General features: G+C 39.8%; 1 protein-coding gene across 4 annotated transcripts in view; it reads left to right on the top strand.

Moving 5' to 3' along the window:
- LOC136435847 (GDP-L-fucose synthase-like) overlaps positions 1–23,307 on the top strand; it is a 39,546-nt gene extending 16,239 nt beyond the window's left edge. For 3 of the 4 annotated variants that reach the window (XM_066429561.1, XM_066429564.1, XM_066429563.1), the window contains exons 2-11: positions 3,046–3,208; positions 3,813–3,927; positions 5,420–5,548; positions 7,132–7,205; positions 10,323–10,456; positions 10,734–10,798; positions 10,936–11,002; positions 18,184–18,263; positions 21,676–21,775; positions 22,219–23,307. In XM_066429561.1, the coding sequence (XP_066285658.1) occupies positions 3,046–3,208; positions 3,813–3,927; positions 5,420–5,548; positions 7,132–7,205; positions 10,323–10,456; positions 10,734–10,798; positions 10,936–11,002; positions 18,184–18,263; positions 21,676–21,775; positions 22,219–22,274 (983 nt within the window). In that variant the 3' untranslated portion in view covers positions 22,275–23,307. Of the gene's footprint in view, positions 1–1,489; positions 2,250–3,045; positions 3,209–3,812; positions 3,928–5,419; positions 5,549–7,131; positions 7,206–10,322; positions 10,457–10,733; positions 10,799–10,935; positions 11,003–18,183; positions 18,264–21,675; positions 21,776–22,218 lie in introns of those variants that run through there. The other variant, XM_066429562.1, reaches the window with a different exon arrangement.
- Positions 23,308–27,461: the final 4,154 nt, after the last annotated feature.

Genomic DNA, 27,461 nt, shown 5'->3' with positions numbered 1-27,461 from the left:
CTAACTTTCAGCTTGGTCCCTGCTAGTTGTAGTCTAATCAGTCAGAGTTCATCATCGTTGCACCCTGCTTGATCCAGCACTTCCAAGATGTTGGACCTTTTGATTGTGTCAAAGGCTCGGGACATGTCTATGCCCATCTTGTAGAAGTCCCAGTGCTTGATCATGACCGCAGAAACTAGCATACGTTGAGCCCACACAATATCTGCGCAGCTGCGTCCCCTCTTGAACCCACTTTAATAGGGTCCGGTGAAACTGTCTATTTTGTCCCTTGTACGATGGAGAGCAACAGTAGACAGGATTTTCCTTATGCTGTTGAGAAGGACAATGGGGCGAAGGTTCGCAGGTGGACCGGGTGTTTTTATTTGGTTTTGGCAGGGCGATCAAAGTGCCTTGACCAACGGATTCGATTGGATGGTGGTGTTGAAAGGCATAGTTAATGATGGAGGCAATGATTGGTGATATGACATCACTCCCATAATTGTATAGTTCATTGCTAATTCCGTCCGGCCCCACTGAGCGCCCGTTATTAAGGGTCTTTATGGCATTTCTCACTTCCATCTCCGTGATCGGTGCTACCAGTGGTCTCGGCTCTCATAGGAACGGTTCTAGTTCTTCCCCGTCTCGGTCTGAGAACTGTTTCTTAAACTATTCCCTGATTGCTTCCGCCTTTCCCATGTCCGTTGCTATGAACTGGCCTGCTGTGTTGTGCACTGATAATGTTGATTGTGGGAGTCCAACCTTGAGGGCACGGACGGCTTTGAACATCTTTCGGCGTTCCTCTGTGGACGCGATCTCCTCAGCTCTATAGATCTCAAGTTCCTTGAGTCGCTTGTTTATTTTACAAAGCATGTTATTGCGTTCTTTGCGAAAGTTTTTTTTTGTTTTTTTTTTTCTGTGGTCTTTTAGATATATGCGTAGTCTTAGTGCCTTTTGCATCTCTAATAGTTCCATCACCAGAGGGTCGTCTGTATGTTTCCTGCACCTGTTGCTTTTTTGCACTCCTAAGGTGCTGGCAGCTGACTGCTCAATGCATTGTTGTAAAGAGTCCAATGCTTTGTTGGGATTTTGTTCAAAGCTTATGTTGGCTTTTTTTCTTGCAATGTTTTTTTTTTTTGTACTGCTCTTGTATTTTAGGTTCATTGACAAGCTTCGCAAGATTGTACTTGGCTGGGCCTTTCTGTCTCAGCGTTTTCTTGTTGACCAGGTGGATTTTGTCCATCCTGATGCGCGTGACTACAGGTTTATGGTCTGAGTTTAGGTCTGTTCCTCCATACGGGAATCCTTGAGTAATGGTTTACTTTTCAGTTTGCATAGTATGAAGTCTATCTGGTTGAATATGGCAATTGTAGCTCTGGAAGCTGCCCCTGCCTTGGGGTCAGCCCTGTGTCCAGTCCAGGTTGTTTTGTGGCGGGCCGGGTGTTTGAAAGCTGTGTTTGTTGCGAACAGGCCATTGGTACTAATAAAGGATGCCAAGGCTTTCCCATTGTTGTTTCTATTGCCTATTCCGTAAGACCCTATACACATACCTAGTCCTGTTTCTTCGTCAGCTTTGCCGAGTTTTCCTAATTTGGAACTTTAATGGCATGGCTGAGTCCGTCGTAGAGTGTGTCTACAAGCGATGGGTTCTCCTGGGCTCTTTCTGATGTTGGGCCATATACATTGACTATTCTGCATTTTGTAGTTGTGCCATTTCTAAGTTGGAGTGATAGATCAATCGTAGCTTTACGGTCATTAATGCGTCCGTAATTCAGTACATTGTTCGGAAGCCTTGGTCCCATCACAAACCCAAACCCATGATGAGTGGTTTCTTTTTGCTCCATGAGAATTAATTTGTGACCAGTTTCGAGGGTTTCCTCTGAGTGACTGGTCACTTCAGTCTCCGGGATGCATGCAATGTCGATGCTGTAATGCTTGCAGTCTGTTCCGAGCGTTTGCCTCTTTCTGGCTGAAGCCAGGCCACGTATATTTCACTTTTCAAAGGCAAACTCTTGAGAAGATGGCGGTGCCCGAGGGTGCCGTACACAGCTTCTTGGTTGAAGAAAGGTAGACATTTTAAGAGGTTGCCCTCTTCATGCGGTTGTCAACTCGCAATCCTTGACTTCCCAACTGCGTTGGTACTGACAGTGAGGACCTCGTGAAGGTGTCGTCTTCCTCCCAAGACAGACAATAATGAACAGTAATATGGCTTTTATAATGCCAAATGATCGAAGTCCTTCAGGAGGCGGAGATACGACCATTCAGGGATAACGGTGAACATACCGATTTTTCCAACCAGGGGTCCATGTTAGTGCGCGGGGAAAAGGTGACGATAGTGTTACGAGGATTTAGTGAAAAAAAGATTGATCTTCACTTCTGGGTAACCGTCCACGTTGAATGTAATTCGCCTTTCTGCCTCAGATTGACCTTTGCTGCGTTCTTTTGGCGCTGTTGACAGATCTCGTGCGTGTGGTTACTGTAAAAAATCTCAGTTTTATAATTTAGGCTTGATTGTATCTTCGAGCTTTTACTTTCAAGGGATTCGAGCTTTTCCTTTACGACGATATCAGTCATTTTTTGTGACGGGTTTAATACCAAAGATGTCTTATTTTGCTCATCTTTTTGGACGGGAAAATGATTTGTCTCCTAAAAGTTACCAAAATGGGAGAAATGGAATTAAAACTTGGTTACTCTTTGCATGACCTCCATTCCCATACACATTTTTTTTTTCTCAGAAGTATTCGGCAGAAGAGATTTTCGCTTAAGTTCGGCAAATTTCAGATTGAGACAAAAAAGTGTGCATGATTGCATAAGAATCTTGTCAATATGTCAAATTGCGCTCCTGGAGGGTCGCGGAAGAGGCAAGCTATAGTAAGGTCACAGCGTAACAGACATAATAAGCCATCTTTTTTGAGAGTCGGGTTAGCATTGTTGGCTGGTACTTTGAATCGGTCGCCAATGTAGATTTATCAATACAATAATTTCTATGCTATGTACTATATCACTGTATACTAGTGACGTCATTACAAAATGATATCATATTTTTTGTGTGGGTATTTGATCACGCAGCACAAATGGCAGCCTGCACTGACAAGGCAGAACAGTTGAAGAAGCGTGTTCTAGTGACAGGTGGGACGGGTCTGGTTGGTCAGGCCATCCGCAGAGTGGTGGAGGAGAACCCCAGTGACGAAGAGGAATGGATATTTGTATCTTCAAAGCATGCTGACCTAACGTAAGGGCTGCGTAGAAAAAAAGAACAAAACATGACAATGCTAGCTATGTTTAAGTTTTTTTTCACAAGTTCCTTAATGACGGCTTGTTTTAAATGGAATCTTTATTTGGCAAACCCGAATACGAATGAATGGTTTGTGTATTCTAGTCGAAGGTAGTTTTTATCTTCTTCACACGCCTTTAGAATATCTTTGTTCATGTCTTAAACGCAAACTTGTTACTTCTACCAGACTCAGAATTTTGTTACATTACTGGTCCCTTAATATATCGTACCCGTTACTTCTCTTTTGTTTATCTCATAACTGCACATATTTATCATGTGAAATATCAGTTCATTAATTATCTTTTTTGTTTATCCGTATTTATGATTTGATGTCTGTACAGCAGTAACTGTAAATTCTGTTCACCTGTATATTGTATTTATTTGTACATTTGGTTTTCAGCCATCTGTAACATACTTGTTGATTTCGTTATTCTGTACGTCTGTCATCGTGTATATATCATTTGTAATACCGATGTCTTATGGGACCACACGGGCTGGGCGTATAACGCGCAAGACACATATTAAGTAACATTTTATTCATTCATTCGTTTACTGCATCTAGGGACTTTAACGCAACTCAGGTTCTATTTAAGAAGCACCAACCGACCCACGTTATTCACCTGGCAGCCATGGTCGGGGGTCTTTTCCGCAACCTCAAATATAACCTGGACTTCTGGGTAGGTCTACGAATAAAGAATAAAGAACAAATTAAATTGATCAGGTCAGCCATTACTGCATTAGACCTATGTTTTTTTTTTCTGAAAATGTGGTTCATACCATTATTATTAAAAGATCAAAGGACCGCATTTGCACCAAACACCTTACGCAGAGATAATGCACGAAAATAAAGAACATTGTGTGAAATTAATCATTACGAACTGAGCCAATTCAGAAGCGTATTATGGAAAACCGCAGTTTCTGCGGCTCTCCCGCTGTGCGGAGTGCTATTAGCACCTTGGCGCTAGCAAATAACCGCGTGGTAGCTTGACAAAGACACCAAATACCAATGCTTTGTATCCTTGAATTAATTATTACGAAGGGCGCTACAATCCCGGAGCTTCTCTGGCGGACTGGAGCTTCTCTAGCTGGCTGATTTGGGAACAGTGGATGCTTGAAGATTAGTAAAGCGGTCTCCTGTATTCACATGCGTTCAGTAGAGAGCTAAACAATGGTCTTCCTTCACAGTTCGGTGACGGAATTTCCTTTCAATAGTTAAGCCAATCAGCGCTCTCCTTTCCTGTGACGTCCTTTCCTGTGACGTAGATATCACGGACCATCTGTCTCAGAGTGGTCACTTAAGCGTGGGAAACGGTGTTGGCCACACACGCGGATCGTTCTACCCCCATGGCAGGAATCAACGTCAACCATGGCATTTGTGTTGCCAAAGTTCTAGCTAGGACTAGCTCGTTGGGGTGAGCCCTGTTGGGGAAAGACTTTCATAGTCTGAACTAACCTTATAGGGAGACTGAATACTACAATTAGCGGACGTGTGGTTCAAACATAACGGTAGGTCTAGCTCAGGACTGGATTCAGTGAGCCCTGTTGGGGAAACTCAACTTATAGGGAGACTGAATACTACAATTAGCGGACGTGTGGTTCAAACATAACGGTAGGTCTAGCTCAGGACTGGATTCAGTGAACCCTGTTTGGGAAACTCAACTTATAGGGAGACTGAATACCACAATTAGCGGACATGCGGTTCAAACATAAGGGTAGGTCTAGCTCAGGATTGGATTCAGTGAGCCCTGTTGAAGAAAGTCAACTTATAGGGAGACTGAATACCACTATTAGCGGACGTGTGTTTCAAACATAACGGTAGGATTAACGTTAGATCAGTACTGGCTTTAGTGAGCCCTGTTGGGGAAAGACTTAAATAGTCTGAATTCGACTTATAGGGAGATTTGTTGAACATAGAATGAACATAATGGGATGTCTAGCTCAGGGCTGGCTGTGTGTGCTGTGGGGATTAGCATAGTAATTGACACCTAGCCGAGAGTCAATAAAACTCCGCCTGTCTACGTCCAGACCGCTCATTTGCATTATACGCTTCTGAATTGAGCAAGTTCGTAATGGTTTATGAATTCTAATTTTTTTGCTGTCATCACCATGTATATAAATAGCATGTTTTCTTCTTTTTGCCATGAAAAAGTTTCTTTTTGTTCATTTCAGAGGTCAAATATAAAGATAAACGACAACGTACTGCAATGCGCTTTCTTGTCGGGTGTAAGGAGATGTGTATCGTGCCTTTCAACTTGCATCTTCCCCAACGAAACTACATACCCTATTGACGAAACAATGGTAAGGCATAGTCTATCGAGGAAATGATGTTAAGGCAACCAGCCTTGAGACCCCTTACATTCAAGATGGCACACTTAACAAACGGGCTATCGACCCGCGTAAATGGATTGTATATCTGCCTAGGGGTGCAAATATAGCAAAATCAATAAATGCAATGAATTTAAGGATAGAGAGGACCAATGCTTGAAATCATAATCATGCTTTTGAAAACTATACCTCCACAATGAATGAGTTAATCTAGGCAATGAATTATAAAAAGGTCTATTACCAATGTCACATAGATGTATTACTCTCAAAGCAGAGGTTGGTGGGGAAGATTGTGACCTTTTTATCATATGCCCCTATTTTTCCGCTCTCCCCACCAACCTCTGCCCCAGGTCGGAGGCTCAAAGGCTACTAACAGCTAACCGTTGCCTCATTCAACTTCGTTTACCGTGCAGGTGCTAATTACGACCTAGGAAGTCTGATATTAATGTACCGTGATCTTATGTCCCGTCTTCCGGATGGCGATATGTTTCAGCGATTTTCAGTTAGAGGCCAGGATCTGTAGCCTAAGTAGGCATGTCACACCATTTTTTTGGTAGGATATAACTTGCTGAAATTGTTGCCAAAGTACAGATCAGATTCTTCCGCTTACAATCCTTTTTATCCTGTCGAAATCGGACAGAGTTCACATTTTTCAGAATTTTTCAAAGTTGAAAAGTTGGACGTTTTCATTAGAAGACACTTATCTATTGACCCTATGGGAATGATTGACCTCAAAATGGCACCAGCAATGACCACAAGTCCACAGTTATTCACATACTTTTTAATGTAACTCTTTAGAACTTTGACAAATATTGTTAAAATTTTCAGCATCTAAAGATAATCTCGAAGGGAATGATGTTTTCGTGGGAATGCCGACAGAGATGGAAAGTCTCTTGTTCTGTGTGCGCCACCGTGCCTTATAAAGAAATAAAAATGTTGCGAGCTACGAGCCTTGAGTCAGTTATCATGTTAAAGGAAAAGTTTCTTTTAGACATAATTGATTTTGTTTATGTCTCTTTTGATAATTATAACGAGTTCTTGTGTTTACAAAACCGGGCGACCGAATTCGAAGCGACTTACAAGTGCGGTGACCGTAACGGGGGAGGGGGGCAGCGTCCGGTATTTTGCGCTGTCGCCCTTCAAGTACATCGTTCGAAAAAGTAATCGGCTTTGGACAGTCGTGGTCCATTGTCTGTGCTGGATTTTCGGCCAGTAGTGGACCCCCTATTAAACCATTTCTGCTACCCATCCACAGATTGTGGGAAATAGGGGCACGGGGAGGGACTTAAACACATCTCTCAAAGAACTACTCCTCCCCCTGTCATTTGAGCCTACGACATGGGGCAGATGTTGGTGGGGAGCGCGGACAAAAAATGGAGCATATGATTAAAATATCACAATCTTTACCACGAACCTTTAAATGGAGAGTAGGAGGTATGAGGTGTTGAAGGTCGTGATAATGCTTGCAGTAATTTTCCGTGTGTGTGTTTTCAAAAATGTTGCTGATTTTATCCATAAATATATTCACTTAACCTTTGTTCATTACCATCAATTAGGTACACAACGGCCCCCCTCATGACTCCAATTTTGGCTACGCCTATGCAAAAAGGATGATTGACGTACAGAACAGGTAAAGCGCCTTCTTTTTCTTTGTTTAGTTTCTAAAACAATGGTACCTATTCGTAAAGTGCAAAGCAACGTATGATATTTTAAAAAAGTCAATCATACCATGGGATATATAGCTGTCTGCTGAATGGTTCACATCGATGTTCATCATCTTCGATAATGCTCAGCCCGCCTTTCGGCGGATTATCAGCAGCTGCGCAAGTGTTAATAACAGGTGCAAACAAAGGCTAGAAAGGGGTTAGCAGGGACAAGTGCGAAAACTGGACAAGTGAAACTTTAAATGTTGTTAGTTATTATATATTTACATATATACAAGGACGGGGGGCAGCTTAATGCAGCGAAGCCCGTCCCAGCTCAGCTTTGAACTAGGAGAGGGACTACACCTCCGCCACACGAGGCTCAAGTTCATTCCACTCTTTGATGGTACGAGGGAAGAACGAGAGCCTGTAGTAGTTGATCTTACACGCGATGGTCTGCAGCTTGAAAGCATGATTAGTGCGGCGGGAGCATCGAGCTGCTGGGACGAAACTAGAGGTGCGGGGGACAGAGATGGTGTTGTGAAGGATTTTAAACATGGTGGTCAACCTGGCTGTTTTACGGCGATAGGAAAGTGGCTGCCATCCCAGATCAGTAAGCATAGCTGTTACAGAGGCCGTGCGTTTGTAGTTGTTGCAAACATACCTGGCAGCTCTACGTTGCACAGCCTCCACCCTACTAACCTGTTCGGCAGTGTGAGGGTCCCATACCGAGGAGGCATACTCCAGAGACGGCCTGACTAATGCCAGGTATGCACGCCCTTTCGCCTCCACGCTGGCAATCCGCAGGCTCCTACGAAGCATTCCTAAGGTTCGATTGGCCTTGGCTGAAACGCTGTCGACATGGCAGTTCCAGGAAAGGTTGGCGGAGATTGTTAACCGTATATACTTAGCTTTACTTACCTTGTCCATTATTGTATCATGAAGGGTATAGTCATAACTGATGGGTGTTTTTGATGCCGGGATGGACATGACCTCACACTTCGATGGATTAAATTGCATGAGCAATGACTTCTCCCAACTACAGATGTTATCTATATCATGTTATAGTTGGACACAGTCTTGTGGCTCCCATACTGCCATCTGCAGTATGCACTGGTCCGCAAATAGACGAACCTTGGCATGTTCAGCATGGCTAGGGAGATCGTTGATATATGCCAAGAAAAGGATACCCAGGACGGTGCCCCGAGGGACACCGGAGGACACTGGTACTGAATCAGAGCGTTCCCCCTCTAGCATGACACGTTGGGTCCTGCCAGTGAGGTATGCCTGAATCCAGGTCAACGGCTTCCCCTTGACACCGTAGTGCTCAAGTTTGTGAATGAGCCGGCGATGGGGTACATTGTCAAACGCCTTGGCAAAGTCCATCAATACAATGTCAGTTTGTATTCCATTATTTCTATCTGCTGCTAGGTCGTCAACTAGAGAGAGAAGCTGTGTTTCACAGGACCTGCCTTGTCTGAATCCGCGTTGCATATCATACAGTATCATTGGTGTGAAAGTTGCTCATCATGGTGCTAGCAATGATATGCTCCATGAGCTTGCAGCAAATTGAAGTCAAAGATATTGGTCTGTAATTTTCTACTTTATACCGGTCCCCTTTTTGTAAATTGGAGCTATGTTCGCTTCCGTCCAGGGTTCAGGCACTGTGCCGGAGTCGAGACTTTTCTAAAATATGATCTGTAACATTGGGCTTATTATATCGCTAAGCTCTTTAAGTACGTAGGCATGTACATGGCCAGGTCCAGATGTTTTACGTGATTATGACATTGAACAATGATGGAAATATGCAAAACGTTCATCAAATAAAAACAGATCAACTAGAACTACCAAAAGCTCAATAAGCTAAAGCGCGCCAATCACTGAGCGAAACTTGACATGGAAATGGGATTCGGAAATAATCTGATTCTAAAAACTAGTTGAAGGATTGTAAACGTCTGTAAAACAACTCAAAAAAATGGTTGAAGAACAGCTAGAGATTATTTGGAAATGAGACGGTGTCGAAAAGGCAAATGGGTAAAAATGGCCCAAACGACATTTCTACTGGCGATACTGTGATCCAGTTGAATCCGTTCGTGACAGAATAGCCGCGGCTTTTTTCATCTATAATCGACTTTCAGAAGCACTATATGACGCGTATTGCGGAATGCATCTCGCCTATTATTACCTTTTAAAGTATTAAGTTACCTATCAGGTAGCGTTTATATGATATATATATATATATATATATGTATATATATATATATATATATATATATATATATATATATATATATATATATATGTGTGTGTGTGTGTGTGTGTGTGTGTGTGTGTGTGTGTGTGTGTGTGTGTGTGTGTGTGTGTGTGTGTGTGTGTGATGTATGTGATGTATAGATAAAGTATAAAAATGAATGGAAGGCCGGGATAGCTAAATACTTCCTGGATTGATTGTATTCATATTTGGTATGTTGCTAGGTTTTGGTTAGTCCTGGAAATGATTCGGTTTTGAACACCCTACCTCTCGGGGCAGAGAATAAGAGAATGATTGGGCCCACTAGCGACTTTTACAGGTCCGTATTTCAGACATGGAAGTAGATGACTGAAGAAGACGCTGACTGTCCCGTATGCTAATGAGGGAGAATAGGTAGTTGAAAGATAGGAATATGTACATGACTACCTAATTTTCTTAATTAATGATAATCTACTGTAATTTCATACAGGCATATAACTGAAACTAGATACTTGAGGCAAGTTACTTTAAGGTCCTTGAGTACAAATTATGGAAATGAGGGCCTCACTTACATAATTCTCGATAGAATACTAAAATAGCATTCTTCGTTAAGAAAAGACAGCCATTCTTTGGACAACTGCTATTTGGTCTATTGATTAAATTATTTTATGGTTCATACCTTCCGGTGGTGGCTCAAACAGGAACAGCAAACAAATGGCTTTTTGTAATCAAACTTCCGTCGTAAACTACAAATGAATGTATGCTACATAAAAAGCATTAACAATGTATCATAAGTTCAAGAAGTTTTGATAGATGCAAAAGTCACCATTGAATATAATTATGTTGTTATTTATCATCTCTATTTTTACTTCAGGGCATACAATGCCCAACATGGCTGTAGGTTTACATCTGTAATTCCCACCAATGTATTCGGTCCTTGCGACAACTTTAACTTGGAGGATGGCCACGTTATGCCCGGGCTCGTGCACAAGGTTTACATAGCTAAGCGTGAGTGTATCAATATTATAAGCGTTATCCTTCCTGACTTGTATTATGCCTCCTATGATATTGACGTGCAAAATATGTCATTATCGGGATATGAATTTATTACATGTAAGTAATGTGCTTTAAAAGCTGTTTAGAATTTCCTCACATGTACTCATTGTTGTTCACTGCATTCAGTAGGGTAATGAAGTCGAAATAAATCATGAGCCTTCTCTGTTTCATTAAAAATGCTTTTTTGTCTTGGCTTTATGTTTTATAAATATGACTTCTAACATCTTAGGAGATAATGAACCCTTTGTGGTGTGGGGGACTGGATCACCGAGGAGGCAGTTCATCTACTCCTATGTAAGCTCGTGATCGCCACATAAGTATTAAGTGGACTTTGAATTGAACTATATGATGATGATATTTTTTATTTCATGAGTTTGACACTTTGATATCACTATTTATTTAAAAAAATGTTTTCCAAACTTCTCAACCAGGATCTGGCCCGACTGATAATGTGGGTACTGAAGGATTATCACGAGACTGAGCCCATTATTTTGTCAGGTAGGGTTGTATTTAATCATTCGCATGGGTCAGTCAGAACATGACCATTACAAAAACAGGAACAAAAAGACATTGCTAAGCTATCTAAGACATATTAACTTCAACATATAAGTAACCTTTATTTTATTGTACTGTCGCAAACCTTTGATTGATTTGGAAAATGCGAGAGATTTGATATAATTTGATTTAATTGTAACTAGAGTTCTTTGCTCTCACACCTAATCCTGACGTCCTTAACATTTGCGACTGACGTGTTATGAATGATTCGGAGTAAACCACAACTGGACACGGTAGTCAATACTGAGCATTTAAGAGCCAATGTCTGTAAGAATCAAGCAATAGTGCTCACGGTCAAAAAAACGATTTGGCTCATATTTTGCACAGAGATAGTACTTGGCCCACAACCCCTGAAAATAGCTTTCTTTCCGCTCAACACCCTTCGTTGCCATGGCAACAGCCCAAACAAGTTTTGGGGCCATTTTGACAGATTTTTGTATGGCGACAACATGTAAATTGGCAAAGTTTAGGACACGCTCACTGCCAAATGCTTTAATGTAGCGCAAAACTCAATAGGATCCTTTAAGACCAATGCCTAAACTTTTAGAAAAATGGTGTGAAGTTGATGTACGGATAGATTTACGCACTTGGGCATCCTCAAAACAATAGGATGTTTTAAGGCTACAAAAAACTGTAATTTTTGCCTAACTTTGAGATGCTATAAGCCTTATCATAGCTTGTCGTTCATCTCTATCCAGTTCAGTGCGACTTCATTCGCTTCCCGCAGGTCTGAGTCTGTGCAGGTAGGTGAGAGTCTGCAGTTGTTCATCAGGTGTTGCAGGGTTTGGGGGTCCTCACCGCAGCCGCAGGCTGCGCTGTTGGCCTTCCCCCACCGTAGCAGGTTGTCACCTGTCCTGGCCACCTTTGCCCTTGCCCGGTTCAGGGCAACCCAGTTCCTTCTGGGCAAGTCGGCCCCCGGGGGCAGGGACTCACTGGGGGGTGGGAGTGCCCTGTTGTTGTTCGGGTCACTCCTCTTCCACATCTCGATCCTGAGGTTCTCTGGTGTCTTTCCCACTAGGCCTCGTAGAGTCATGAAGCTGTGACGAGACCTCAGTCGCCGGGGTACCTCCTGGTGCCCATATAGAGGATGTCTGGGATCCTTCTGCTGTTTGTCCCGCTCGGTCCTTGCTTGGACATCTCGTCGGATGCCAGGCGGGCAGATTCCTGCCAGTGTGTACAGGGCTGGCAGGGGTGTGGCCTTCAGGTTACCTGTGATGGTGCGGCATGCCCTGTTCAACTCAACGTCAGCCTTTGGGGCATGGGATGACCACTCCCACACTGCGGCGCAGTACTCAGCAGTAGAGTAGCACAAGGCCAGTGCTGTCTGCTTGAGAGTCTTGGGGTCGGCACCCCAGCTGGAGTTAGCAAGGTTGGAGAGAAGGTTGTTGCGGGAGGATACCTTCTTCCTGAGCTTGGTGACGTGCTCTCTGAAGGACAGCGTTCAGTCAAGGGTTACACCAAAGTACACTGGGTGGGGGGTGTTTTCCAGTTCTTTCCCCTCCCACCTGATCCTGAGCTTTCTCGTTGCAGCGTGGTTGTTCAGGTGAAAGGCACAGACCTGGGTCTTCCCTGGGTTGGCGTTGAGGAACCAGGATCTGTAGTACCTCGAGAGGATCTCTAAGGCATCTGTGAGGCGCAAAAGTGTATAAAGTGTATAAAGTACGGATAGATACATAAAATAGCTACTAAATTAATGCTTGCAAAGTTTGGGTTCTTGTTTCAATAGTCTGTGGTTACTACCAGAAGTAGGTCCCTTTTCGTGATTTCATTAAAGATGGGATTTTTCCCAACTTTGAAATACAATGTCTGACAAACTTAGATGTTTCTGTAGTTCATTTTCGTGTCAAAGGTAGACCTTATTGTTGTCTATGAAGTGCATGCTAGCGAAGGTTAGGATGTTTTTTTCCTTGCCGTGAACTTGTCCCTGAAAGTAGGTCATGTTTACACTTGTCCTCAAATTTGGATTTTTGGCTGTCTTTTAGGCTGATGAAAATACCAAAGTGAGATTCTATTCTGGCTCAATTTTTTATCATATGTTAACCTTATTATTGTCTAAAAAAATGAAAGGTTTTAAAGCCTGGGTTCTTGTTTCATCGATGTCTGGCAGTCCCTGAAAGTAGGTCATCTTTAGCACTTGTTTAAAAAGTGGGATTTCTGACTTTCTTTGAGCTGATGAAAATGCCAAAGTGAGATTTTCTTTTGGCTCAATTTTTTGTCAGATGTTAACCTCATTGTTGTCTATCAAATGTATATTTTCAAAGCCTGGGTTCTTGTTTTTCTTGGTACATGGCAGTCCCTGAAAGTAGGACATTCTTTGCACTTGTCTCAAAAATATGATTTTCGACTGTCTTTCAGCTGATGAAATTACCAATTTCAAAATAAGATTTTTTTCGGACTCAATTGTTTATCTGATGTTGACCTAACTGTTGTTTATCCAATGAATGGTTCCATCGATTTTTCAAAGACAAAGCAACTATTAAAAGATACAACTTAAGGTTTTACTTTATTTAACCCTCATCCGACCGTATGGGGTCCGTTTGGACTCCATGCGTGTTTTACTGTGTGCCATATCAACATTTTTTCGATGGAGAAAAAATTCCTTCCATGAGTTTGTTCATGTACATGTCTTACAACTCCTGAGAAATTTTTACCGGGATTGGCCGAGTTTCGCGGAAGTTATACTCTAAAGTGCGCGTGTGTCCGCTGGGGTCCAAACGGACCCCAGATGATTTCGCATTTTTATTACGTAATTAGAAAGAAATTCCTCATAACTCCCAAACGGTAAAATGTATCCTCACCAAATTTGCAAGGAGTGATGTTCACGTAAAGTTTTATAATTTCTGTAAATTTTGTGACGTTATGACGTAATATTACGCAATTATGACGTCATCGATGTGATTTTATAGGCTAAATAGGGAAGTCCCATAATATTGAAAGGTATTAAACAAAATAGAGTGTATTATTGATTTTAAGGTATGCCAAGGCATACAACGTCAATGGCGATTACGATGACGTCAAAATGACGTCATAGAATGACGTCATGAGTCATTAGCGATCCCTGGGATACGCCATCTTGGATCGGCCATTTTGAAATTTTCAAATTACATTTTTTCCATTTATGACCCCAAATCACAAAAGAAAGTGACTGGAAACGTTAATCTAAATGTTTCTGATTAAGAAAATACCAGGTAGTGACGGATTTGAAGGCAAAAAGCCTGTTTATACCTAAAATAAACATCTTGTCCGCCATCTTGGATTTTGAGCGATTACGTAATCAAATTAGCATAAATTATGAATGATAAATTATGAAATTTACATCTAAAAACATATGATGTTATACAGATTGGAAAACTAGTGTGGTTGAGCAAGAGAACCTGAGAAATATCATGGCAACGGGAAAAATGGTAAACTTAAACTATTATCATGGAATTGTTGCCAACTAAATTTTGGAGAAGTCACCAAGTTTGTTAGTCTTAGCATACGTCATTTGGCAGTTATACGATGTCAAAGTTGGCGCGGGCACTTTTAGCCCCACCAGTCTAGATAGGGTTAAAGGAAAATGCGGGTTCTCCTTATTTTCTGCATAAATTATGATAATGAGCATTAATCATCAACACCAAAACTTGTCATAATATTCTCCATAGATTATTGTAACAGGATATGCACAATAACTACAATAAGATCCACCAGAAATATATTTAGGGGGCAAAGCAAAATGGGGTCCGTTTGGACCCCATACGGCCAGATTCGTCGCAAAAATGTGTCGGTCGGATGAGGGTTAACAAAAATACTACGATCATAATCCAAAAATGTACAGTCGTACTATGGCAGCAATCCAACACTAGTACATCAAAATGATTATCAAAATCGTAAAATTCATCACATATGTGATACAAAAACCATGTGAAAGTAGACTGTAAATGTATGGTCAGCAAATTGAATGTAAGTAGTTTAGGTTTCCCGAATCAAAGTATAATTAGTAACTTGCGATCGTAGTTTCTAGGGGAATTACACTTTTGATAAGAGGGTCAATCCCCAGTCATGCCAGCCACCGTCACCCCTGCATACAACCTCTGGCTCTGGGACAAGCCCCGATTGGTTCGGCGTTTGTGATCATTAATTGAAAAACGTACTAATCTTCTTTTCATGAACACTGCCAGAAGTGGAGGTATCTATTTACCTTAGCCACAAAGACCGATTTGCGTCGGCGGTCTGTAATGGTTGATTAACATTTATTTCACAGCATTGCAAAGACAGCTGCAAAAAACCTTTCAGGTATATGTAAACTAAGAATGGCAGTAACGATAGCACTACAATATAACAAGACCTTAGTCTTTAACGCAATTCGCACCGTGGTAAATTAATATCTGATAAAATGAAAACAAATCGCATACATGTGGGTACATCTTAATGACCTAAAAGACAGCCGAAAATCCCAGTTCGGGCAAAAAGGCAATGATTGACCTTAGGGGTGGGTACCGGTACAGAGAATTCAGGTCCGGTCCAGGTCCAGGGGGTCAGTTCGAGGTTCGGACCTGTACCTGTACCTGATTTAAGTAGTGTCGCGACAGTACATCATATTTTGGAGAGCGAGACACAAGTAAAGGTCTCTTTGAGTCCTACAAATTATGTTCAAATTTTACATTAGAATGATGTGATTATTCTCGGTGTACACTAATGTGCACTCGCCGGCTGTTGACTCATCTACTTGAAACCACGACTAGTTAAATCTGCTCATTTTGTATTAGACTAGTTATGTGTTACCACCTGCTGGTAGCCTGGTACTGTCAATTTTCTAATCGGTCCATAAGCCGGTCCACTGATTTTTTCTGGACCGTTCTTTTGGACCGGTCCATAAGAAAATACCGGTTTTGTAACGGTACATGGTACCAGTACCCACCCCTTATTGGCCTACTTTCAGATACAGCCACACGGTAATAAAACAAGAACCCAGGCTTTAAAACCTTTCATTTGATAGACAACAATAAGGTCAATATCTGATAAACAATTGAGTCAGAAAAAAACACAACTTACTTTAGTATTTTCAACAGCTGGAAGACAGCCAAATATCCCAATTCCGAAACAAGTGTTCAGGGACTGCCACGTACCAATGAAACAAGAAGTCAGGCTTTGAAAACATTCAATTGATAGAGAACAATAAGGTCCACATCTGACAAAAAATTAAGCCAAAAGAAAATCTCACTTTGGTATATTCATCAGCTCAAAGAAAGTCAGAAATCCAATTTTTGAGACAAGTGCAAAGAATGACCTACTTTCAGGGACTGCCACGAAGCAATGAAACAAGAACCCAGGCTTTAAAACCTTTCATTTTTTTAGACAATAATAAGGTTAACATATGATAAAAAATTGAGCCAGAATAGAATCTCACTTTGGTATTTTCATCAGCCTAAAAGACAGCCAAAAATCCAAATTTGAGGACAAGTGTAAACATGACCTACTTTCAGGGACAAGTTCACGGCAAGGAAAAAAACATCCTAACCTTCGCTAGCATGCACTTCATAGACAACAATAAGGTCTACCTTTGACACGAAAATGAACTACAGAAACATCTAAGTTTGTCAGGCATTGTATTTCAAAGTTGGGAAAAATCCCATCTTTTATGAAATCACGAAAAGGGACCTACTTCTGGTAGTAACCACAGACTATTGAAACAAGAACCCAAACTTTGCAAGCATTAATTTAGTAGCTATTTTATGTATCTATCCGTACTTAATACACTTTGAGGCTTATAGCATCTCAAAGTTAGGCAAAAATTACAGTTTTTTGTAGCCTTAAAACATCCTATTGTTTTGAGGATGCCCAAGTGCGTAAATCTATCCGTACATCAACTTGACACCATTTTTCTAAAAGTTTAGGCATTGGTCTTAAAGGATTCTATTGAGTTTTGCGCTACATTAAAGCATTTGGCAGTGAGCGTGCTCTAAACTTTGCCAATTTACGTGTTGTCGCCATACAAAAATCTGTCAAAATGGCCCCAAAACTTGATTGGGCTGTTGCCATGGCAACGAAGGGTGTTGAGCGGAAAGAAAGCTATTTTCAGGGGTTGTGGGCCAAGTACTATATCTGTGCAAAATATGAGCCAAATCGATTTTTTGACCGTGAGCACTATTGCTTGATTCTTACAGACACTGGCTCTTAAATGCTCAGCTACTAAAGCAACTGGAAATATTTTGGAAACGGGAAGACGTTCCAGAGAGTATCCTCTACCTTTGCCGTTGAATCGGCGATGTTTGTAGTTCACCAGGTTTAAAAACAAAAACTATTAATTGATATGTAGATAAATTGATGCCATATTTAGATCATCTACGTGATTTATATGAAATAAATGTTATAAGCAAAATCAGTTTGTCGAGGTGTATCCATGGGGGTGCCATTATCAACATATCAATTTTTCTGAAATTTAGAAAAAATAATGAAAAAGCTCAAACTGGTCATCTACCAATCTCGTTCACTACAGATGAAAAGTAATTGAAGCTACCTAAAACATCAGTCCATTTTAACAGCCTATCCTGCTGCTTGAGTAACTGTTTTCTTGCGAATCTTATCACCTTGGTTGCCTTAATCTATCGGCTGAATTATTTTGATTTTTGGCTAGGAATAAACTTTTGACCAACCCCCTTGTTATTCCTGTGATGTCCTTCTTCTTAAAATGCATGCTTCTTCCTTTTCTGTACGTAGCTAATTCCAAACGGAACTTACAAATTGGCGATTTTAGGTTTTAGATCTTAGTCGACTTTACCTGCACTAAGATGATAAGTCATGATCAACATTATTACGTTTTCGGCTGCTTTTTAATATCGTCATGTATTTTCAGGATACTGCAAATATTTTAGGTTGTGGATACAAATCCATTGCTATGATATCTGCCGAGTGTTTAACCCATACTTATGTTGGATCGTATATTGCGTAAAACATAACAGAAGTTTTGGCAAAATGGAGGAAACGTTGATGTTGTCTTTAATATGCTTTATCGTAGTATTCAGCATTTTGCACATTTCTTTAATGAGAACGAATATTGGCCAAAAGTCTTCATCCGTGCTTGAGTGCCATTTTACTCGAAAGGTTGTTTGGCAATGGTAATGGTCTAATGTTGTTTTTTTTAGTTGGTGAGGAAGATGAAATCTCTATCAAGGAGAGTGCAGAGTTGGTAATGGAAGCCATGGACTTTAAGGGCGAGGTCATAGTATCCTTTTCATATTTTTCACTTTAATAATCCGTTGCGGCATAAACCTCGACCGTATACGTCACTTGACATCAATTTGTATAAAAGGACCCGAACAAAATCCTAAGGACATGTTTATAATATCTAGATAAACTGTTGGTGCCATATGTACAATAACATCGTATCTTAAATCTCTACTTCTTTTTCTGAATACTTGCTTTCAAAATAATTCCGACTTGAATCTCAGTTCAATTATAACATAAAAGTCCTGAACATAAATTCATATCAGTCAGTAGGACGGACAATAGCATAAATGGTTCTATGTGCGGTACAACATTTGGTTTTTGAAAGTATTTTGAAGAAACCCCAATATCAAACCCAAGATCAATGTTTTTTGCAAATACTTCCTGCATCTTCAATCGGGTTTGCATTTTCTGTGAACAAAATCTAGTGTTCCCAAAATGCCCGTACCTAGAAATACATTATCATTTATTATGATAAAAACCTAATAATGTTTTTAAAGTCATATGTGTGTATTTCAAGCTTCCACATATTGATTTCGGGCAAACCCCTAAAACATACGTTCTAATGAAAATAAACAAAAAAACGCATTATGTTTAAAACGGGAAAAATTACTCTTGAGCATATTACAAAGACACGACTATGTCAACTTCTATGTTGCTCAGTTAAGTTTTATTTGGTAAGTACCAAAATGTGGATATGGTAACAGCTGTTTCAGCTGCAAAATCCCGTACCAAAAGAAAGTACACTCAAAACAATGAAAGTTTACGAAAGCTGATCAGCCATTGACTTTAAAAAAAAATGGATAAAAGTTAGCTAATATATCAGGAAAAGCATTAACAAATACTTGAAATACATTTAAAGGAACGTATTGTTTGGGTCCTAATATTATGTGCACTGTTGAGGGTTTAACCCTCAAACCACCGTATGGGGTCAAAACTGATCCCAGGCGTGTATCAACATGTGCCATTTTTACATTTCGAGTCGAAAACTAAGTTTGTTTGTACATATGTCTTATGATTTCTCTTACGTTTTTATCAAGATTGGCTCATTGTTGATTAAGTTATCCTTGAAAGTTTACGCGTGGTCCAGTGGGGTCAAAATCTTCACTCATAATTCCTATTGTTTGATACTTATCATCTAGTAACATGTATAACAAGGGTTATTATGATTAGAGTAACAAAATATCATTTCGTAGAAACGTGAAAAAACAACATTTTTTATTGACTGTAAAGATTCATGACGTTGTTACGTATTATGACGTCATTTATTCGATTTTATTGGCGAAATCCACCGAATCGAGTATATCCACATAACTCAAATGTATACGATAAAAATTTAATGGAAATTTTGTATGACAAATCATAATGAATCCAAAAACGTTGTTTGTCGATGGCAACAGGAACGACGTCGGAATGACGTCATAAAAATTAAATTCATATTGAGCTACCATTAGTTAAATCCGCCATCTTGTTTTTGCCATCTTGGATTTTTTTAATGCAATTTTTCATCATTTAACCTAAAAGCACAATAAAAATGGACTAAAACTTTTATATTCAGATTGTTTATGCTTCAATGAACATGACAATGATGAAATTTCAGGTTGAAATAGTCGGTTATAGCTAATCTAAGTATATCGTCCGCCTGCTTAGATTCTTGACCGATGGCGTAATCAAATTTGCATAAATTATGAATGTCAAATCATAAAAGTCATATTGAATTACATTAGATGGTATTGATATTAGAAAATAAGTTCAGTCTAGAAAGACGACCCTAAAAGTGGATTGTTAAATCCAAAATAAGGGACGTTTTTCCAAATATGGCTTTCAGAAACTGGTTGCCATAGCAACATGAAAACGTTCATTAGTAATTTCATTTATTTCAAATTGTTGCCAACGAAATTTTAGCAAAGTTGACTAAGGTTGGTTGTTCTAGCGTAAGCCATTCAGATGCTATGTGACATTAAGTGTTGGCGCAGGCCTCAAAAGAGCCCGCTTGTTCGAATAGCGTTAGTTGCAAAAGACGATGTTCCTTTTTTGCATAATTTATGATAATACGGAGAATTTATTCACACCTTATCATGTCAAACTGTCCCTTATAGATTGATGGAACAATACATATACACAAATCACAAAAAATAATCACCAAAAAATCGTATTTGTAGAAAACATTTTGGGGTCAGTTTTGACCCCATACGGTAAGATTAGTCGTAAAAAAGCTACGGTGGTTTGAGGGTTAAGGACTACAGTGTGTTTTTGGCGACGCCTCAGGGGTGAGCCAAATTTTTACTCTATTGTGTGCAGATTGCAAGAATTCTAGGAATTGTACAGGAATGTGAAAGTCTATGGGACGATAACTCAAGAATTCCTGGATGTATTGTCTTCATATTTTGTAGGTGGGCAGGTCTGTGAGAGACCTTGTAATGATTGGATTTCGGGCCCCCTAGCGACTTTCTATGGTACTGCAGGGGAACTTTCACTTTTCAAATCTCGTCTTCTGAAAATGCTATAGTCATGATTTTTAAGTGGTGGATAGCTCTTTGTTGGGAAAATATGTCCTGTAGATTTGGACCCCCTAGCGGCTTTTTTTGGAACTGCAGGAGCTGATTTTGACTCAAACTTTGAAAGAGAATAACGCAAGAAGGGGATGACGGATCATCATAATTTTTGGTGTGTAGATAGCTTAAATGATGATTTACATAATCATATGCGAATTATGCAAATCGATATCTGATTTACAAAATTAATTAGGACAGTTTATAAATCAGCTGCATTCTATTATAGGACTCTCAAACACATGACATATGTAACGGAGAAAAAGATGAATATCGATAGATATCAATTATTCAAATTAATACTTAATTTGCATAATTAATGACAAAATTCTATAAATCTATAGTGGTAAATGATGGGGATTTCATTTTTGCACCATTTGGAAGTTAAGTAAATGTGGCCACTATAAGACACAAATCTTGCATAGAGGGCCTCATTTACATAATTTATGAGGAAATGGTACGATATCTTTTTTTGTGAAAACAAGATTTTCATACATTGGACAACTTGTTTTATTTTGTTAGAGAAGGTGATCGACTGATATGAATTATGCGAGGTCCTTATTTGCATGTGGGTTAAAAACAAAAACGTTAACAAAGACCATCGTCGCCATGGCAACATCTTTTTATGTTGCCAATCTTGTTTGTCGAATCGCTTCTTTAAAATCTAATTGAAATCTTTGTAGTTGAAAAGTAAAAAAAAATAGAAATATAATCATATGAATTACTTAACCTGTAGCGCGGAAAGTTAATTTTTCAGCTTTACGTTTTAGTTAATGGGCACGGAAATAGCAGTGAACATTTGTTGATTAAAGAAGAAAAAGTTTGCTTGTTGCTGTTTATGACCTTAACTATGACAAGTATGACACAACGAAATCTGATGGACAGTTTAAAAAGACTGCGAGCAATGCTAAACTCTTGACGTATATGCCGGACTTCAAATTCACGCCCATTAGACAAGGTATTGTCATTTGATATGACACTCGATCCTTTTGCTGCAATGGTATGTTATTTGGTATATCGTCTGCTAGAATGAGCGAGATGCTGTCTTTTGAAAAAAAAAACAATTGCTCCTGAAAATTTGATACCTGATAAATGTATCGAAAATGTCACCGATGCTAATGTCGTTATTTTAACCCGTTTACAAATCATACGACAGTTAGCTGCGAAAGCGCACTCCCGACATCCAGATCATATATGCAGTCAGAAAGTAGCACGTGATTTTCCAAAATCCCGGCCACAAGCTGCTAATGAGGCTATAAGACAATAACTAAGATGAATGGTAGCTAACAGAATAGATGAGCAATTCATTCTGATAGCATATTTTGCCAAATAAATTTGATTTTATCAATACAATTTTTCATGAATGTCTAAGGTTGCCCCATCTTTTTTCTCTTCATGTAGCTCTGAAGGAGACTTGTGACTGGTTTACTGAGAATTTCCACACGGCTAGGAAGTGAAGCAGCGTTCGGAACGAGGCACTGTCTAAATGCAACCTTACCAATCTGATAAAAAGGACCTAAATTACAATGCAACTAAATTTTGTTTTGTGGAATTTTACGCTTTTCAACGCTTCATTTGTAATTAAGTGTATGGGTAGTCGAAAACATCCCTCAAAAATGAATACGCATTTATAATTCGGATTCAAAGGTACCTTTTAAGGAGTACTAAACTCCAGAAGGCGGTGTTATTCTCCACTATATTATGTATCATTTAATACGTTATCAGCCGACTTTTATTGCATTTCGCTTGTGGTGAATTATACAACGTGTGTTTTATAAAACAATATGATACTCATTATATCCATGCAGGCCCGACCCATGTATTCCATGAGTACACACTTTCTTCATTGTGATTTTTTTTGTTGGAATAAATGAGGGGTGGTGAGCACAATAAGAAGGCCAGTTCTTAATAACAATAAGAAGGCCAGTTTTTAATAAGATATAGGAGAACGCGCCTTGTCAGGTACATTGTATTCAGCCATAGGCCGAGGTTGTTTAATATAATTGATAAGAAAAAAAGAGGGTCATCTTGGGGATTTATTAGAACACTGAGTGCTTTTCGAAGCGCACGGGACTTATGGGTACTGTAATAAGTATTCATTTTAACTTACTTAATTTATTATCGATAAGAAATAACTCCCCCTCTGGAGTTTAGGACTCCTTTAAGAAAAAGAAGCTTTATACTTATTATATATGTTATCATGCAAAAAAGGAAGTATTTTGTAAATGATAAATCAGTAATGAATAATTTAATTCAATACATTGTGTACGTAAGGCAATGGGTGATAAAAGTAGACAGAGATTATCTATGTTAGAATTATTGGGATAATTAATGGCCGCTTGTTACTACAAAAATAATATGAAGTAGCGGCCTTTAATCAAACAGTGCTGTTATTATTTAAGTGTGTAGCGTGGATCATTTAAGAAGAAAATACGCAACAAGTCAAATAATGCAAATAAATTGAAGGTGAATAAAAGGGGAAAAATCTCAGTCTTGTCTCGATATTACTTTCAAATTGAATTATTGAAATGAGTCTCTAAAAAGTTTTGTGAGCACAAACTGAAGTCGCGAATGTGTAAGTTACAACTAAAAAGAGCATATCCATAGCCTCATGGATACGTTTTTACTAGTGCTGCGTACTTAAACGTAACATAAGGTACAGGTACATGTACCGGTACAGAGGTTAAGGTACAGGTCCGGACCTGTACCTGAACAATTTGAAAAATTAACTATGTTTTTTCTGAACTTCCTCAAAAATGACAGAAACATAGATAAACTATTTTCAACTTGTCAGTATATTTATTCAAAGAACACAACTATGTTTCCTGCCGCCTAAGTCCCTTGGCCTTGCTATCAAAACTCCGTGGCTGCCTGAATCTTCGTAACGCTGTTCCAATGTGTCACTTTGGTGATGTTTGGTGGTGCATGAGGTCAGGAGATCAGTCACAAAATAAGCACATACTTGGTGTAAATTTGAATCGGTACAGTACCGCTACTTCATGATCCGGTATTTTGGACCTGTACCTAAACAATTTTTACGGTGCAGTACTGGTGCACGGTATCGGTACGCAGCACTAATGTCAGCCCTGTGCCATCTTTCACTATGACGATTGTAATTTTCGTTCCATCACAATCATTGATGCATTGGCAGTGCTGTAAATGTGTGTCACTGAATTCATTCAAAAACATTAGCCTGCCATCATTATATGCAACAAAATGAATGAAGCTACTGGATAGATTCCCTGAATAGTCAGTTACTGGATTTATTTCTATGTCCATGAAAAATAGAGATATAGTTGTGTGTGTTTGTGCGTAGATGTAGATGTGTATGTATGTGTTTCCGCAAGTATCACTCTTACTGTATGATCGGTATACTGTTCATAATAGTGACGTAAGATGTAGAGACCCGAAAGCCAAAAACACGATGTTGACAATAATCTCCAAGCAGACGTTTGATGTGGTGTATTTCAGAATATCTGCTTCATTCATTTTGTGCGTTTGAAAGTAAGACACTGTACCAAATCAAGAGGCGCACTTAAAACGAGAGAGAGAAAAAAAAAACATAAACCGGAAGTTCTTATGCAGTAAAATAAAAGCTGCTAGGGGGCCATATGTAGCCCTTCATTAAGCTGACACTTACCAACAAACAACAATATATTACGATAATCCATCCACAGGTTGTCAAATTAAGTTTTCCACAAACACACAAATGTCGGCATAATTATTACTCTTCAAGCAGAGGTTAGGCTTTGAAGAGAAAATTAACGAACCATGAAATCTAAATGGTGTCGCTTTCCTATTGTTGAAACTATTTCCTTTTAAACTTGCCCCGATATATTGAAAATGGCAAATCAGAGCAAACAATAAATTCCGACGACGCCTTGAAGGCCTGTAAAGGAGGCTATATATATCCATAGTACCTTCAGTACAAATTTACAGCAAATGAACCCATTTTTGCCTTCAATGCAAGGTGTTGTGAAACTTTTACGGACGTGAGGTATTACTTCCGGCCCTACCATTTCAACAACAGGGACATTGACCTGTTGCTTCGTATATTCCTCCATTTTCTTTCGACGAAATATGACGCTCATGTTAAGATTGGACACGCTCCTCCGCAGCGTCGAAAATGAAAAAAATCGTCAGCTTACCCACCCAAATAGCGTTGGAAGCCTTTGTGTAACACATGCAATACATAAACTGATCGCATGGTGGCGCTATTTGGTTAAACTGCGCATCCTGGGACCGAGAAGAGGGGGGACTAACCGCGCGCCAATCAGGGAACTGCTTGCGCAAAGTAACCTGGATACGCGATGGTAGCTGTTTATATCGACGCTGCCAGATTTGACTGCGCGAGAGTCCCGATTTTTGCGCGAGAGTACACCAGTTTTGAGGGAAGTTTTTTACATGTTATCGATATCCCAGTGCTTCGAAAATCTATATGTACTTTCTTTGGTACCTAAAGTCTTTAGAACAAGGAACAGATATGTCGAGATAAAATTGGATGGTTAGACATATCAGCTGCAAGAAAGAGGTTTGAATTCAAAGAAAGCCTAAAACAGCACAGGATTGATCAAGCCGCCCTGCTCAACACAATTGAAAGTTATCCTTGGGAGGAGGCAGAAGAAGACATGACTTTAGATGTAGCACTGCTCTAAAAGTCGAATTTCAAGGAGTATCAGGGCCCTTACACACCTGTCAAATTCACCGTGTAATGGTTGTGTACATGGGTTTCAGGGATCACCGTGTCCGGTCCTAGATTTTTTCTTACACACCTGGACCTGGAAAGTGGATGGAAATTTACGGCACCCTTACACTTGACGTGTAGTGGAAAATGGATTACATAAGGATGGCAATTATATACGGCCTTTCGTGCATTCTAGGTGACAATTACCTGTGCATTACTGACGTAAAATTATGTTCTACTGGTAGAAAGCGGAACAAAATGGCTTGAATTAACGTGATCTAATTTTCATGAGTATATTAAAGGGGCCATCTGCTACAAGCGAGATAGAAGCGTTTCTACCAGCTGCAGATCGTCCGTCCGAACAAAATTAGCGTTCCAATATGTTGAATGTCGTTTATTTTGAAATCCACCTAGGTCGACAAGAAAGGTCTCCAAAAACACTAATATCATGATTAGTGAGGCTGGGTTTTTAACGTGCCGACATTTCCAACGGGGAACCGCGCGGGACGCCGCTAGATCCAAACGACGGTCGCGATCGTTCTGAGCAGACCCCGCCCGCCCTGCTGAGGCCCTCGCCCACCCTGCTGAGCCCCCCGCCCGCACAGAAACCCGCGCCCGTTCAGGAACCCGCCCTGGCCCGAAAGCCACAGCTGATCATGAAATATACGAAAGGCGGTTAACTAGGATTATGAGATAATCTCATAACTTTTTTCCCGACACGAAAACCGATGTCCAAATGCCCAATGATAAAACATTCAAAGCAATATGAGTATTGTACTAAAAATCACAGACCCTCTTGTTTAACGAAGTCGATACATAAGCGGCTCTATCTGATGTATAGATAACATGCGCTACAGTTCCATCACAGTGGCAGACCTAACCCTACAAGTTGATTTGAAATGTACTGTTGTAGAATAGTCATTTTCTTGGTGTGAATACAAACATTCAGTTTATTGCTTTGGTTGGATGTGTATTGTGTTGTCTGGTGCGTTTTTTCTTAGACAGAAACCACGAGCGCCCGGCGTTCAATGTTCTTCATTAGAAATAGGTGACCCGATTCAGCGTGAAGTTATTCGTTAATTATAAACAAGATGTACTATTAAGCTTTACATTGCAGTTCGAATGCTTATTGAGTTTAATTGTCTGTCCAGCGCAGTATTGATATGCATAATGTTATCTACAAACTGAATGATATGCTTTTTTGTCTGAACAAAGGAAAGCTAATGTTTATAAATGTTTTGATTCTGGAAAAAAGCAACCCATGATGTCAGCTAGCCGCGGCGACTCTGGTGGAAAGGCTTATTTTACTTGTAAATCAATATTACATTGTCTTCCTCCGGAACACTATAATGATATACAAGCAAACTACGTCTTACCATTGGAGTCGCCGCGGCTAGAGGTCAGCTTATGCTAACAAGTCTTCACTGGGCGTCCATATTTGGCCATGCAAATAATCGAACCCAATATGATAAATACTTGGGCAGTAGAATAAGACAATTATAGAACGGAACATTTAGCCTTGTGTGGCACGTCTACACCCCCAACCCAATTTCAGTGTTTAGCAGAAATAGATTTTCTTTGTTTTGGAATAAGACAGTTTGTCTTAAACCCACGGTTAAATCATACAATTGTGGTTCTAATGGTATACGACGTAACGTCATAACATTTTCCCGACACGAAAAAACAATATGAAAAGCAAAATGTTTGGATTTTGTTTTACAGTCTAGTAGATGGTATACGGGTAGATGAACAACAGGCCATGGTCTATCTGTTTCTGAAATCTACGAGTTGATACAAGGACATTATATAATGTCCTTAGTTGATGTGAACAAGGACATTATATAGCCTCCTTGATGTGAAGCTGTGCTTTTGTGAAAATGTGCCTGTTGCAAAAGCAATCATCAGTTTGATGTGTTATGTGCTGTATGTTTTTTTTTTTCTAAGACAAAGGTCACAAACA

This window comes from Branchiostoma lanceolatum, chromosome 5 (assembly GCF_035083965.1).
Source record: "Branchiostoma lanceolatum isolate klBraLanc5 chromosome 5, klBraLanc5.hap2, whole genome shotgun sequence".
Classification (NCBI taxonomy): Eukaryota; Metazoa; Chordata; class Leptocardii; order Amphioxiformes; family Branchiostomatidae; genus Branchiostoma; species Branchiostoma lanceolatum.
The sequence above is the reverse complement of the archived record's forward strand: the minus strand, read 5'-3'. Positions and strand labels throughout refer to the sequence as shown.